The following is a 16,261-nucleotide window of genomic DNA, read 5'->3' as shown; positions in this document are numbered from 1 at the left end:
CATTTCCTATCTCCCTAATTCAGAAATTGTCTCGAATTCATTCTTTATAAGACCAATCTATAAATCTGAATTAATCCAAACGATCAATAGTATCAAAAGCAAATCATCTTGTAGTACTGATGGACTATCCATAAAAATCTTCTCAAATCTCACAGATAATGTGTTAGAACTCCTCGTGTCACTAATTAATGATTCCTTTGAAAACGGTAAATTTTCAGAGTGCCTAAAGACAGCCATTATTATTCCTCTTCATAAAGGTGGCGAAAAATCTAATGCCTGCAACTATAGACATATTGCCCTACTACCGGTACTCTCCAAAATTATTGAGAGGCTCATAAAAACCCGACTTATATCCTTTCTCTTTGATAACAAAATTTTATCACAAAATCAGTTCGGCTTCTTAACTAATAAATGTACAACTGATGCCATGTTTTCTGTACTTCACGAGGTTTACCAAGCACTAAACAATAATCTTTATACTGCCACTGTTTTCTGTGACTATTCCAAAGCTTTTGATTGTGTAAATCACAACATTTTGATTAAAAAACTTAATTACTATGAAATTCGAGGTATTTTTTGAATTGGTTCAAATCTTACTTAGATAATAGGAAACAATTGGTTAGAGCAAATGATACTGACTCTAGTCTCAAAAACATTATATGTGGAGTACCACAAGATTCAGTATTGGGTCCTCTACTTTTCCTGGTCTTTATAAATGACATCACTAATTTAAAAATCGATGGAAAAATTTTTCTTTTTGCTGATGATACCAGTATCACTTGGAGCAACTCAACTATTGCAACTCTTCATGCAACTATAACTTCTGATCTTCTTACGATAAAAACCTGGTCTGACTCTAATTTACTCTCCTTTAACGTGGATAAAACGGTAGCATTATCATATAAAGGTGCTCTTCAACCCCTGCTTGTGAATAGCAGCCAGATCTCTACAGTTGATTCTGTAAAATTTCTTGGTATTCTTTTAGACAGCAACCTCAAATGGTCCCTTCATATCGATTTGTTAAGTAAGAAACTCGCCTCGGCCTGCAATGCCATAAGATCTGTTTCGAAGGAACTCAATTTAGCATCTTCTAAAATAACATATTTTTCTTTATTCGAGTCTCATCTTCGATATGGTCTTCCTTTTTGGGTGTCTAGTACAGCTGCCCAATTTGATGTTATTTTCAAATTACAAAAAAGAGCAATAAGATATCTGTTTGGCCTCAGAAGAACAACCCATTGCAGAAGTTACTTTAAAGATCACGAAATTTTAACTCTTCCATCTTTGTATATTTTAGAAACTGTTTGCTTAATTCGTAAACACATGCATGTCTTTCCAGCAAGGCCTCATCATTACTACTCCACCAGAAATTCAACTTTTGATGTCTATTTACCGATCCCCTCTTCTGAGTTAGTAAAGAAATCTATACTATATTCCGCAAAAAAACTATACAACCATCTCCCTTTACAACTCAAATCTGCAACATCCTTTCTCAAGTTCCGTAAAATGACAAAAGCTCATTTATCTAAAAGACCATATTATTCAGTAGAAGAGTTTCTTAATGACTAACTAAGAAATCACAGTAATGTACAAGTAACTAAAGTGTATTTATATATATTTGGGTGTCACATACAGCAGCTTAAACTTATTAGTTCCTTTGTTTGTGTTTTATTATATTATGTTGTATGTTAAATTTTGCAATTTATAGTAATTTTGCAATATATTGGTTTTTGTTTTTTTACTTCACTTTTTTAAATTGTTTATATTTTTTTTATTGACGATTTATCTAATTTTATAAAATTGTATTTGTTATTGTTATGTATATCTTTTTCGTGAATCTGTGTTAAGCTTTGTCCATAAAATTGTATAATTTTCAGTGACAATAAAGCATATTTCTATTCTATTCTAATATTAATAATTTTCCATTTACATTTACATGTGTGTCTATCAAATTATATTCATTTGATAGTCCTATTCACATAATTTCTATTTACATTGAACCTCGCACTAAAATTACTTGCCAACAATGGATTAAATTTCTAGAAAAAATACCTAAGCCCTTTATACTCGGGGGTGATTTTAACGCACATAGCTATACTTGGGGCTGCGAAGTTGAAGACATATATGGAAAATCTCTTCTGGAAGCGGTAGAATTTTGTAATTTAAAAATATTAAATGATGGATCTCCTACACTTGCTCTTACTCAAAGACCTACAGCAATTGATATCACTATATGTAGCCAGGACATAGCTGATTATTTAAATTGGAGCGTACTTCAAGAACGCGTACTTTTGATGTCAGATACCTCTGGATTCTTAGATGATATAAGGTCCAAATTTTTACAGTGGTTGTAGATAGATAATGTCTAGTCCCGCGTAGTTTTATTGAATAATACTTAAAAACAAGTAAAATAAAAAATAAAATCCAAACTTTTTTGGGTTTTTTTTTGTAAGAGTATTTTAAAAAAATTTAAAATAAATGTTTCTTTCACTCTAACTTTACAAAAATCTACGCGGGACTAAACAATGCATGTAGTTTCAAAATAAAACAAAAATTAGGTCTCTAAGTGCTTTGGTTGCAGAGCTATGTAACATAATGTTAACATTGTCGTTAAATGGGATTTTGCGTGCCCTTAAGATTTTAAAGATTTTTTAAAATAAAGAAATGGTTATAAAATTAAATTTGCGGAACATCTGTGAAATCTGGAAAGCCAAATTCCAACGTTTTGACTGTATTGTCAAATCTATCCACTAATCTATCAGGGTAATTGCCAAACAAAATTTCTAATTAACTGCATCTAATAACTCCATCATATAGCTAACTTTTCGGACCCCTTAACTAAATGTTGTCCTAAGATTCAGTGCAATTTTATCCTACTACCCCCTTTCACCGCCTGGCACCATCAAATATCAAAACAAATAACAAATATTTATTTGTTCGTGTTTTATATAAATCCGTAAAACAAGCAGAATCCATAAAATAATATAATAAAAATATAGTTTTCAAAGCTTCTTCTTTTAATGGCGCTACAACCATTTTGTGAGTCTTGGCCTGCTTAACAATGTTTTTCCATTCTGCCCTGTCGGATACTTTCCTTCGCCACGGCCTGATGTTCATGGTTTTAAGATCCCCCTCTACGTCGTCTATCTCTATCCTATCCATCTTTTACGGGGCCTTCCTCTTGTTCTATTTCCTTGAGGCTTCCATCTCTGGATTACTTTCACAGCTCGATTATCTGGCATTCTTTCTAAGTGACCAAGCCAGTTTAGTCTTTGAGACTTTACAAATCTAATAATATCTGCGCTCTGCATTAGTTCATCCAGCTCGTGGTTCATTTTAATTCTCCGCGAACCATCGCTGCAATGTGTTGGTCCAAATATCTTCTTTAGTATTTTGCGCTCAAATATTCATCATCATAATTGTTAAATAGTTGGTTCTTAATCAGTGAGTATTAGCGTGGCTAGAGAGATATAATACCCTTGCTAAGTTTTTGTTTGTAGGAATATATTAAAGTGTATTGGGACCGTGCAAGTTCCGCATAGCGACACCTGGTTTCTATGCTCAGCAACATTATTCGCATTTTTAATTATATTAGCCAATTATATTAGTCCTGGTTACTGGATAATAATTGTCACGGCCATAGTCCAAAAAATAACAAGAAAAAATAAGATTCAGGTTATGTTATTTAAACGTAAACAATTGTATGTAGTAAATAAAATTAGTTATTAAAATGCTGTACTGCAAGCAAAATACAATTAATTAAATTTTCCTTTATATAATAATTGTATATAATATCAATATTGTGGAGCAATATATAATTTTTCTTCTTCAGTGACAGTAGGTATGAAATATACGTCAATTTGACAATTTCAATTGACAACATGAATTATTTAAGAAAGTTGCAATATTTCTCCGCTATTCTCGCACGATTGATTCTCGTATCCCGTTCAAGTACTTGCACACCGCGAATATTAACAAACTGCATAGTGTGGAAGAGCTGAACAGAGCTGAAGGCACTGAAGAGATCCGACACTGTTTTGCTCTGATACAGTGAGAAATTTATTTAATACGTTCCAAATAGGCTAAGATACTGTCAGATGGTAGTTGTGTAGAAAATAGTATTCAGAAAGTATTTTTTTCACATTTTGACCATCTAAAATATTTTTTTTGTACACACAGCGGCAAAATTAACTTAAAAGTTTTTAAGTGTTAAATTAGGATTCATAGTGGGAACACAATTTATAAAGTAGGTAGTCATTCATTGCCGAAATATCACTTAAATTTTCTGACAGTTGCGTATAATTTTGAGTTTCCCTACCAAGACCTATAACTTTTAAGGAATTCCAAAGATCCTTCCCGTTTTTATTATCCAATTTCTTTGAATAGAAACCATTTTTTTCTCTTCTGGCAGCTAAAGTAAACATATTTCTAATTGATTTGTATTCCTCCCAAGTTTGCATGTTTTTGTATTTCTTGTATAAACTCAATACTTTGTCCCTTTCTTTTTTCATAATACGTAAAGTGTCAGTCATCCATGGTGCATAATTTTTCGAAATTTTATAGGTTACATAGGGAGCATGACGATCCAGTAAGCATATTATATTATTAGTAAGAAACTCTACGTTATCATCAATACTCTCAATATCAAAAATATTTCGCCACGGTAGAGATTGTAATTCCTCATACAATACGGTATGATTTATTGCCTTAAAGTTTCTTACAGTCTTATAAACAATTTCTTTCTTTTTAATTTCTATATTTATATTAGATATCAACAATTTGTGGTCACTAAAATCAACATATTCCACGGCAACATCAAGAATTGTTCTTCGTTTTGTAGTTAAAATATAATCAATTATAAATAATCAACCCTGTTTCTAAAGCTCTACAGAATGAAAACAATGATTTATAGACACCAAAATTCATCTGATTATTTCATTCATACCCATATAGCACACAACGTCCGATGGACGTCCATATAACGTACGTTTAAAGTCCAAACGTCCATGGACCAAAACTGGACGTACTATGTACGTCCATTACGCGACGTCCATTGGACGTTTGATTTCAACGTAGACTGGACATCCATTTGTGGTCCATGGAGATTTTACACAAAATGCGACTATTATTATGAGTAATTATATATAGCTTCTTGTTTTAATCAAAGCAATATTATTAGAAGAACACAAGATGCTTCTAATAAATGTAAGTCACATATTTTTTCATCATCGATTTAAAACACTGAACCACTAAAATTATTTTAATTAAACCTATATAATATTAGATGATGACAAAAGGATGGTAAACTTTTTCAGAATAACGGAGCTACATCGCGCATCGGTAATTAATTATAGAACTTACAATAATTAGAAACTACCAATTTAAATCTTAAATGTGCATTTTGTAACTGTTAAATTTCCAGCCAAACTAAATGAGAATCTTCTTGACAACGTTGTCGCTCTTCACGCTATCGGTCGTAAAAGGTAGTACTGGGCAGGTACTTTTAGGGGATTATCGCTGTAATTGTTGTGGAATACTGAAGGAGGATTTATTTATGATAATTCACAGAATGGCAAACCCGCTTGCAATATGCAACCGTACTGACTCTAAGTTCTAAGAAATAATGTTTGGAAGGAACAGAACAGAAATAAACCTCTTTTAATGTGCATGCATCATAGGGCGCCATTATCTGGATTTTGTCTTTATTAAGTTATTACATACAATATAATACATCCTGTGATATCTTTGTGTTTGCTGTTTATCGTGCAAGTGCAGTCGTGCATTAATGAAGTTCCTATAATAAAGTATACATAATAAAGTTATAATAAAGAGAAATAAAAAAGGTATTTTGTAATTTTGTGTAATATTTTAAAGTATAAGTTTAGTATTATAGGAACTATTTCCTATACCTAAAGGCTTTTTGCTATGTATGTATTCAAAAAATTATGGACACTAGATTGCTTTCTGAAAAGTGCCCTACAACAATGTCCATAAGATGTACATTGAATGTACACCTGGTTCCAAAAAAAACTGATACGACTCTTGACGCGTATTTTGTAGAAAATTGAGCAGTGTATTTTGAAGGATAAATACTTAATATTTACATACTGTCAATGTCACTGCCAAATCTTAAAATTTGTCAGATAGCTTATTATGTTCCACGGTTATTAGACTTTATTATTAATCTTTATTATTAATATTTTCTCCGCAACTGAGGATATCTTATCAACTGTATTGTTTTTAAACAATAGATGATAAAATAAAAATATTGACAGTTCAAAAATGTGAACATTATTGCATTGTGTGTGGCCTAAGTTTGGGCTGAAAACTAAAATGTATTACATTTTTACAAAATTTTGGAATATGTTTAATTACGTAGACCAATTTTAACAGTTGTTTTCAATACAGATTTGAATCATCTACAAATAGTTTCTAATGTCTTTTGATGTCAAATAATTAGGGAAGCTGGAATTCAACAGTTTAGAATTTTACATTGAGTTAATGCAAAATTGTGACGCATGTCAAAATTCTCAATGTATTTTAATTGTATTCATTTTTTTTTCGAATCCTGAGAAAGCTAATAAATATTTTTGAAAAATTTAAACTCAGAATGAAAGACTACATTATTACCGAGGGCTGAAAGTCCCTGAAAACTTCTATAATATTTATTTTAATAAGTTACAGGGCTGAAAATAAAAAAAAGTGTGATATTTAATTTCAAATATTTCATTCAATAGAAACTGCTTGTTTATTCTAAGGGGCTTTCCGCCCTCGGTAATAATGTAATCTTTCATCCTGCGTTTAAATTTTTCTAAAATACTTATTAGTTTTTTCATGAATCAGTTGTTTGTTGTTTGTTTATTTTATTATTTGTCTGTCATAATAAATATAATGTCAGATCAATCAAATACACTGCTCAACATCATGAAATCTTACTAAGAGTCGTATCAGTTTTTTTAGGAACCGGCTGTACATCAGATGTACATTGAATGTACATAAAATGTACACTGAAAGCTTCAACAACGTACACTGTATGTTTGTAGCGGACGTTCTATGGACGTCCAATTTTGTGTACTCTGGACGTTCGTTGGATGTCCATCGGATGTCCATTGTACCTTAGCGGGACGTCCATTGGACGTTCCAATGTACACAGATGTACGTCCATTGGATGTCCATAAAACGTACTTGTGCTATCTGGGTACGAGATTCTGACCAATAGAAAGCTACAGAAATCCAAATTAAATCGATAATTTTTGATAATTTCCCGTCGTCACGTATATTACGTCAGATGCCCTTCGTTGCTACGAAAAAATACATTCAGTGACATTAATGACAATTAATGTTTTAAAAATTATAAAAGTGACTTTCAACCGTGAAATATTTATAACAACTGTGTGTTTAATTGAACTAATTTGTATTTACATAAATAAATTACAATAAAATTTTGGTTTTGAACAGTTTTATTCATGAAATAATCGCAACAAATTGCACTCGATCTCTAAAATTAATATAGAATTTTTGCCCTCGTGACACTTTGAAATAATTTCACTCGCCTTCGGCTCGTGAAATTAAAACTGTCAAAGTGACACTCAGGAAAAATTCAATAATTTTAGAGCTCTTGTGCAATTACTACTGATAATTTGATAAACTGAAAAGTCAAAATTCATTTGTGAAACAAAGAGATTTTTTGCCGAGTTACCAGAAGATGGAGGATTTCAGACCCGGAATTGTAGGTACAGTTACGGTCATTGAATAGTTTACAGGCTTACGTATCTAGGAGCCGATTTGTTAAATTTTTACCTCGTTTAAACGCACCTTTTACGTCAAAGTGACGTTGCCAGTCAGTGGTGTACCTAGCTAGAATAGGTTGATTAAAATTAAAAAATCTAAATATTTTACAAAATTTAACAAAATGGAAAGTATAGAAAGAAGTTTTTTGAATAAAATGGATTATGGTCTTAATAACGAAAATAAAGAAGTCTGGTTTTAAAATATGCATTTTATTTTAAATCTATTTTATATTAAATAATGATAAACAATGATAAATAATAAAAAAATAATTAATATTTGGTGGAAGCCCCATTCTTGTCAATACAATTTTGCAGTCTTCTGTTCATAGATAGCACCAATCCCCTCATGTTATAGTTAACAAGCTCTTCCCATGGCTCAATTGCTTCCCATAATTCAATTCTGTTATGCATTCTGTAATTTAGCAGTCCACTTGCTTTAATTCTTCTACGTGCCACTGCACACGAATACTGCCTGGAAACGCTGTCTCTTCTCTTGCTTTTTAAGCTGTGGCAAAAGGAGATTCTCTCAAATAATCTACTAACATCTCATCCTATTGATCTGTGGAGATCTTCTGCCCTCTTGAACCGCCCAACCGTGCTATATAGTGAAAATTATCCCATCTTTGTTTGATCTTCCATATGCACATATGGCTCACGTTCAAATCAGCAGCAACTTGCCTTAGTGACCAACCTTCTTCGAATTTGGCAATTGCTCTTGCTTTTTGCGCATCATTCAAATGTATTCTAACCATTTTGGAGGAGTTTGATATACTTTTATTTTATTTTTGAACACTCGCGAAAATTTTGACCAGCATTGACTTTTTGAAATATTTTGACTTTGACATTTGTCAAATCCGTACGACACTGCAATTTTACAGTATTACAATATAAAAAGTAAGGTGTAAACTATTCAGTGACCGTAACTGTACCTCAGTATCATTATTATTGCTGTTTGAATATGTTAATTTCTCAAACCAAACACAGGTTTCAAAGTCTGTGTGACTTGAGTAATATATTTGAATATTACAAGCCGAGGAACTTATCATTTCCAATAAATGATATTATAAAAGAGCAATAGGGAACTTGCATAAATTTTTAAATTCGAAAAAAATGTTATAAATCACAACACAACATAATTTAAAGCATGTATCAAATATAAAAAAGTTTTCGTTTGGCCCCTAAAGACGATTAAAAATTCAAATTAAAACAGGTGGTCCAAAACGCGTCGTGACGTCACTTGGTTTTACATTTACATTTTTCCAATAAAGTAAACAGAATTTTAAATTAGACGTTATAAACGTCAGTAGAAAATACATTTATGTGACGTTACAAAACTATGAAATTTTTTCTACATCTCCTAGATTTTTTATACCTAGATTTTTTTTAAGGAAACAATAAGTACACAGAACACATAAAAAATAATATATTTTTCTTCCTTCTTGTATGTAAGCTTCACAGCGTGTCTCTTGTTTACTATTAGCCTCCTAAATTGTTTAGATAATCGCACCATCTTTTTCTTGGTCTGCCAATACTTCTTCATTCTTATTTTGGTGACTTATCTTGTGCTATTCGTACTATCCTATCCTCTGCCATTCTACTGATGTGTTCGTTCCACTCCTGTTTCCGTTTTGTCCTCCATCCATTTATATCTTCTACATTGCATGCTCTTCTTATGTTTTCGCTTCTCTCTCTATCCAACAGACTTTTCCCTGATATTCGTCGAAGTATTTTCATCTCTGTTGTTTCTAGTAGTCTAGTAGTTATTAAAAATAATAAGTATATAAAACACGATAGTGCACAATAAAACAAAACAGAATAAAAACTACGTTAAAGTTATAAAATATTACTTAAAATTATTAAAAAACTGAATCATATAAAGAACTGAAGATCAAAAAACAAAACATATCTATATTGCGATTTTTTTAAACAAATACACTTATTATGATGATTATTTCATTCATAGGAGATTCTGACCAATAGAAAGCTACAGAAATCTGAATTAAATCGATAATATTTTTGATAATCTCCCGTCGTTAAGTATATTACGTCAGATGCCCTTCGTTGCTACGAAAAAATACATTCAGTGACATTAATGACAATTAATGTTTTAAAAATTATAAAAGTGATGACTTTCAATCGTCAAATATTTATAAAAACTGTGTGTTTAATGGTACTTACATAAATAAATTACAATAAAATTTTGGTTTTGAACAGTTTTATTCATGCAATAATCGCAACAAATTGCACTCGACCTCTGAAATTAATATAGAATTTTTGCTCTCGTGACACTTTGACATAATTTCACTCGCCTTAAAGTGTCACTCGGGAAAAATTCAATAATTTCAGAGCTCTTGTGCAATTACTACTGAAAACCAATGGATATTTCTTATAGAAATTGAACTTTTCTTGCTTTACCTTTGACAAATTCATAATTAGATTTTCAATTTTCAGGTCCTTTAAAAACTCAGGTTCGGTTGAAATAATAGCAAGATTTTCTAGCCGCTCCTGACCCATTCTAGATCTTAAGTAGGTAATTCGTAATTAGTTTTAGTTTAGAAAATGATCTCTTGGCTGAAGCTACAGAAATCGGTATAGTTAATAATATACGTAAAGCAACAGTAATGTTTTGGAAGGAGTGGACTAATTTATTTTTTGCAATTTTTTTTGCTTCAAAAAATATTTAGTTTTGAATTGGATATTTATTTAACTTTGCTGAGTCAAAGGGCGCCTTTAACGCCTTGGCGCCGTCGTGCGCCGCACGACCTTGCCCATATGGACGGCGCGTCCCTGGTTACAAGTGTTTTTGATCGTTTGAACTATTCATAGAAAAATTCGTACTTTTACAAAATGGTTTTATTTTCAATAGTAAACCTTCGTTCCTTTCCTTCAAAAACAGTATAAAACTACAATTTTAACAAACTGGTATATATTATTACAATGACATACGATAAATGTCATTAGAATATAAATATTTTTGACTTATTCCACGACGATGAGCTTGCCAAATACCCAAGTATAGGTGGAGGCCAATAAACTAAAGAAGGAGAAGAAGAATATACCTAAATATAAGGTTGTGTCTAGGTATACGTTACCGTGTACGCAAATAAAAAAGTTAGAGTGTCAGTGATTTCTTATTTTTTATTTGTTTAGTGTTTGTTTTTAATTTAACTACGGAGTGTGGACAATTATTTAGTTCTTTTAATGAGTTTAATAACATTTTAAAACAGTACGAAAAAGATAAGAGACTATAAATTAATAAATATTTTTTTTAGTTATGAATGAAATATTATGAATTATAAATGTATTACCGTAAAAGATTAAAATAAAAAGAAGACCTAAAGCTTTCACAATAATAATTTACTTGTTCTGAAGCTATTATCCTTGTGGCATTTTTGTAATCAACTATTCTAAATGGGAACTAAGCCACAATTTAACCAAAAAATGATTTTATTAACGTTTCGACGTTTAAATCGGACGTCGTTGTCAAAACACAAAATATTATTAAATTAAACAAAAATGGTGTTGCTTAGTAAAAAAATTTTCTAATAATTTATTTAATCTGACTAATTTTTGTATTTTGACAATGACATCCGATTTGGACGTCGAAGCGTTAATAAAATCATTTTTTTAGTTAAATTGTGGCTTATTTCCCATTTAGAATAGTTGATTATAATAATTAACTTACGTATAAAAAATATTTTAACAATATTTTTTACGTGTTATGTCAACTAAATACATATATTTATTTTGCTAACCTAAATATATACTTTAATATATACATTGATTTATTACAATTAAGTTTGAAACATCTGAATAGTTCTGCTTCTCTTCCTTTAACAAATATTTTTCTATCAAACACACGCTAAACATATCAAAATAGCATGTACCAAAATATACAGTCACTGCGCACGCTAAATAATAACGTCACTGGCTTGATGAAGTTTAATTCGCGTGTACATACCTAACTTTTTTATTTGCGTACACGTTAGCATGTACCTAGACACAGCGAAATATAACCAAAATAATAACTAATGTAAAACTATGTGACGTCACGGGTCGTTTGAACTATTTTATACCGCTGAAGACTTTAAATACGTATTTCTAAGTTATTACGAGTTTTTGAAGCGTGAAATTTTGGAAATCTCATTTTTAAACAAAACTGAACATTATTATGTAATAAAAAAAAATTGTGCAAGTTCCCTATTAGAAAGACTGACTGCTAAATTAATACAATAAAGACATTTCATTTGATCTTTACGGACAGTTTTACAGAATTACTAATGGTAACATAATATAATAACCTTGCATCCAGTTTTCCGGAGGTAATAACAGCATGTTTTTAACCCTTACGGTAACTACTGACATAGATGAAAGCAGTTTTTCAAAATTGAAATTGATTAAAAACTACTTCTGGACTTCTATAGGACAGGAACGACTATCAGACTTGTCGTTGCTGTCTATAGAAACCGAATATCTAGAGAAATTTAAATCTGCTTCAGCTATGGATGCTTTAATAAATAATTTTGCAGAACAAAAGATGAGAGAAAAGTTCATTTTTAAATTATTGAAGTTATACTTCTTTACGATCGAGGGTGAAATTTTATAATTCCCTGGTGCATGCGCAGACAGACAGTATGTAGTTCGTTGCTAATCTTTCAAATTATGTATGTATCAGCGCAAATAAGTCATTAAAAGAATATATTAGTGTTCTTAGTAAATGTATTATTTATTATAATTTTTGTGCCTTTGGATTTTTTCTTCCTCAGGCGTAAGATAATAAAATATCTGTTTTTATACTTCACTTTGATCTATTTGTCACCGTGATGTGTAATTGTATCCGACACGTCAATATCACGGGGCTTGATAGCTCGGTTGGTATGTATAGCATTAGACCAGAGATCGAGAGATCGCGGGTTCAAATCCCGGACGATTCATATTAATTTTTTTTAATTTTTGGTATTGTTAAGTTTTGGTTAATTTTTGATAATTATTCTTAATTTTTGGTGTTGTAACAGATATGCGGTATTTGGCAAATACCGAACAAATGCTTGCTATTTGCCTATTAGTGTGGAGGGGTTGCTTGCTATTTGGCATTGACCAATTTTAGTGCGTGTCGAATATTTGTCGTGTTCCCATACATTGTCAGTCTTTTCAACACTTCAAAGTAAACAAATATTCGCCGTTTGAATATTTTTATGGTCATCCACATATTCTTGCAAGCACAAGCAAGTTTTATAGGTTAGGTTAAAGTTTATAACGTTTATTAAAGTAGTTTAGCTATTATCACAGAGTGTAGAAAATATTGAAAATAGTAAATATAGAGTGGAGCAATGAAAGTATTTTACAATTTTTGGATGCATATGAAAATGAACCCATAATATGGAATGCAGATTGCTTTTTTTCTGCTATTTAATAATAAACTTCCACCAGACATAATGACAAAAGCAGCTGAATTTATAAGAACACCTGTATCACTATCCATTCTGTACATTTTTTTGTTCGTTTAGAATATATTTGTTGTTCCCACAGTGGCTCGATACAAGAAAAATCTCGAATATGTGGTGCAAGGTGCTTGCTGTTTAACGAACACTTTCATGAGCCTCAAATATTTGATATTTAGCAAGCACTTGTTCAGTATTTGCCAAATACCGCATATCTGGCGCCGCCTTTAAGTATATTTATTTTGTTGAAATTATATAATAGAAGTATAACTTCTTATGTGCATACAAAGTATACACACATTCTTTTTTTTTGGGTAATATATTATTGGCTTGTAGGAGCACTTAAATTTGTAATTATTTTTATACTCTAACTATATTTAACAAATATTTTGTTCAATACAAAAGGTTTTGCCTCTTTTTGTCAACCAATTTTGCAATACTAGTTTCTGTGACCTGTGTTAAAAAGAGACCTAGTATAAAAAGTAGTTATTGAATAATTTTGTGCATGGGAAAAGTTAGTAGCTTTTCAGATTAAGACACTGGTGTCCGACACCGGTATTCAATTGCAACAAAGCATTGGTGACCAGTGCCAGTTTATCCACTGGGCACTTGGGGTGGGCGCCCAGGTGCCTGGTCGTCTTTATTCCGTATACTTTATTCAAGAAACATAAAAACGATGTTAATGAAACCAAAGAGAACTTGCATAATGAAATTACCCATTTTGTAAACGTTATGCCAAAATTTCAATAAACATCATACAATTTATGAAAAATTTTATTCTTCCAAGATTTAAAAGCAACTTTTCCCAATATTTTAACTTTACTACAAATTTATTTGATGATACCAATTTCTAATGCGTCAGGCGAGCGGTCTTTTTCAGCTTTAAAAAGAATAAAAACATATTTAAAGTCAAATTTGGGTCAAGAAAACCTAGACGCATTATCACTATTGTATATACAGAATGAAGAATTGGAGAAACTGATTGTGATAATATTATATGGCAGTTTGCGAATGCCAAGTCAAGAAAAAAAGTGATTTAATTTTTGTCTCCATGTATTTTTTAGAATGTTTTTTTTTGCTTGTCATGTGTTGTTTTGTGGAACTTTCTGTTTTTTATTTATGTTTTTAAATGTATTTTTTGGATTATTTTTTACGTTTGTTATTCTTCTTGCTTGTTTAAAAAAAATATTTTATGGATTTTACAATAAAGTTTTATAGTTAATGCATGTGTTTTATTGTTAAAAAAACTGACAACGAATAGCAATGAAGGGGCACATAAACCTCCAGTGCCCAGGGCCCGAAGTTAGGTTAAACCGGCACTGTTGGTGAGCCACTAAAATCAGCCTGACACTCAAAGTGGCTCGTCTGTATTCGTTTATTTAAAACAATGCTTTGCTGCTATTGGCTTAGTCTGAAAAAGTACTTAGAGTGGAAGTACTATAGCTACTCTTTATTCACTTACCATCATCTTCATCTATTTCAGCTTTTATAGGGCATTTCTTCACGTCTAAATAATCAAAATCAAATGTATCACAGGCACTTTCTGTCTTAGGCTCCTCCTTAATTTCGGTTTTAAAGGTATCTTCTAGAACTTCATTATCTATTATTTCTATTTCTCCTTTGCAAGTTGTCTCAGCTGCCTCTTGTTTTACTTCAGTTTGATTAAACATGATTGTTATTTTTATCTCGTATTATAAAAAATATATACTGAAAACTGGAAGGATAATATGATGTAAATTAAAAATTACCAAAATACTTTACAGTAGTTTTTTTAAGTTTATGTTTATTTATGTTTTGTTTTTATCATTTCTTCTTCTTCTTGTAGTTTCATGGCCTCCACCTCTTAGGTACTTGGCCAGTCCTCGTATTTAGACTAACTGGAAGGGAATCCTCTTTTCAAAGGGTCTGGATTTTTCCATATTCCCTTCTTTAAATTCATTGTGATATGATTTTCAAATAACTATTTTTATTTTATATTTTAATTTGAAATATTGTTAAAAATTGATTGATCTTTCTTAAGGTTTGGTCATTAATATTATGTAAGAGATTTTGTATTGAAATAGGGGTTGGACTTCCTATATTAACTAGTTCCTGATACAGGTCAAATTGATTTGTTTTGTTAATTGGGCATTCAAGTAACATATGAGTTATACTTCCTATCTGTCCACATTCACAAAAAGGAGTATCACTACAATTAATTTTAAACAAATGGTCTGGTGTGTGACAATGGCCCGTTCGCATTCTAATAATAGATGTTAAGTGCCTTCGATCCACAAATGTGAATTTGTGGAACCAAGGGTTTATAGAAAAATCACTTTGGCATTGTTGATACCATTTCCCTTTAGTTTTAAACTGCTTTGTCCATTCTAACTTTAAACTCGTTTACAATTTTTTGTTTAATAAAAGGCAAAAAGTCAAATTTATCTATTTTAATGTCTGCAGGAACATTTAAAGTCTTGCCTATATTTGCCAATTTATCAGCCTCTGTATTCCCCTTTACTCCAGTATGGCCTGGAATCCAAGCTAAGATTATATTAAATCCTGCTTCCATTGACTCAATAATAAGTCTTTTAGTTAGGTTTACAATATGGTTGTTTGTCCCCCAGGTGGTGTTATGTAATTTTTGGATAGCACTTTTAGCATCTGAAAAAATTATTGCTTCTTTAATATTTTTTTCAATACAAACAGATACTGCCTTGTTAATTGCAATAATTTCTGCAGTGCATATTTGAGTGTGCTCATGTAATCTGGATGCATAGTTATAATTGATTGAAGGTATGTGTACCCCAAAACCTACTGTCCTCGACTCGGGATCTAAAGAACCGTCTGTAAATACCCATGTATAATTTCCATATGAAGCTGAAAATTCATTAAGAAATTCCTGATGAGTATAGATTTCCATTTTTTTGTGGGTTGAGAAAATTGTCTGAAATGTTCCCGTAAGATAATTCAGTTCGATCTGAAAGCAGGATTTAATATTCTCTTTATATAGATTAATGAGGTATTTGTCAAAATTATTTTTGATTTCAA

General features: G+C 31.2%; 1 protein-coding gene and 1 long non-coding RNA gene across 12 annotated transcripts in view; one reads left to right on the top strand and one right to left on the bottom strand.

Annotated features, from left to right (window-relative positions):
• The window catches only part of LOC126892650 (zinc finger protein OZF-like), a 348,853-nt gene that overhangs the window by 251,288 nt on the left and 81,304 nt on the right, over positions 1 to 16,261 (bottom strand). For 5 of the 8 annotated variants that reach the window (XR_007700949.1, XM_050662285.1, XM_050662290.1 and 2 more), the window contains exon 1: positions 14,694 to 15,588. The exons of 1 other annotated variant lie outside the window; for it this stretch is intronic. Coding sequence is in view for 6 of the 7 variants with exons in the window: in XM_050662285.1 (XP_050518242.1) it covers positions 14,694 to 14,901 (208 nt within the window). In the remaining variant the exon portion in view is untranslated. Of the gene's footprint in view, positions 1 to 14,693; positions 15,589 to 16,261 lie in introns of those variants that run through there. 2 more of the 8 variants (XM_050662283.1, XM_050662282.1) reach the window with 1 other exon arrangement.
• Positions 1 to 16,261, top strand: part of LOC126892655 (uncharacterized) — a 238,824-nt gene that overhangs the window by 190,384 nt on the left and 32,179 nt on the right. The window lies entirely within an intron of this gene.

This window comes from Diabrotica virgifera, chromosome 9 (genome assembly GCF_917563875.1).
Source record: "Diabrotica virgifera virgifera chromosome 9, PGI_DIABVI_V3a".
NCBI lineage: Eukaryota > Metazoa > Arthropoda > Insecta > Coleoptera > Chrysomelidae > Diabrotica > Diabrotica virgifera.
Note: the sequence above shows the minus strand (reverse complement) of the source record. Positions and strands in the feature narration are given on the sequence as shown.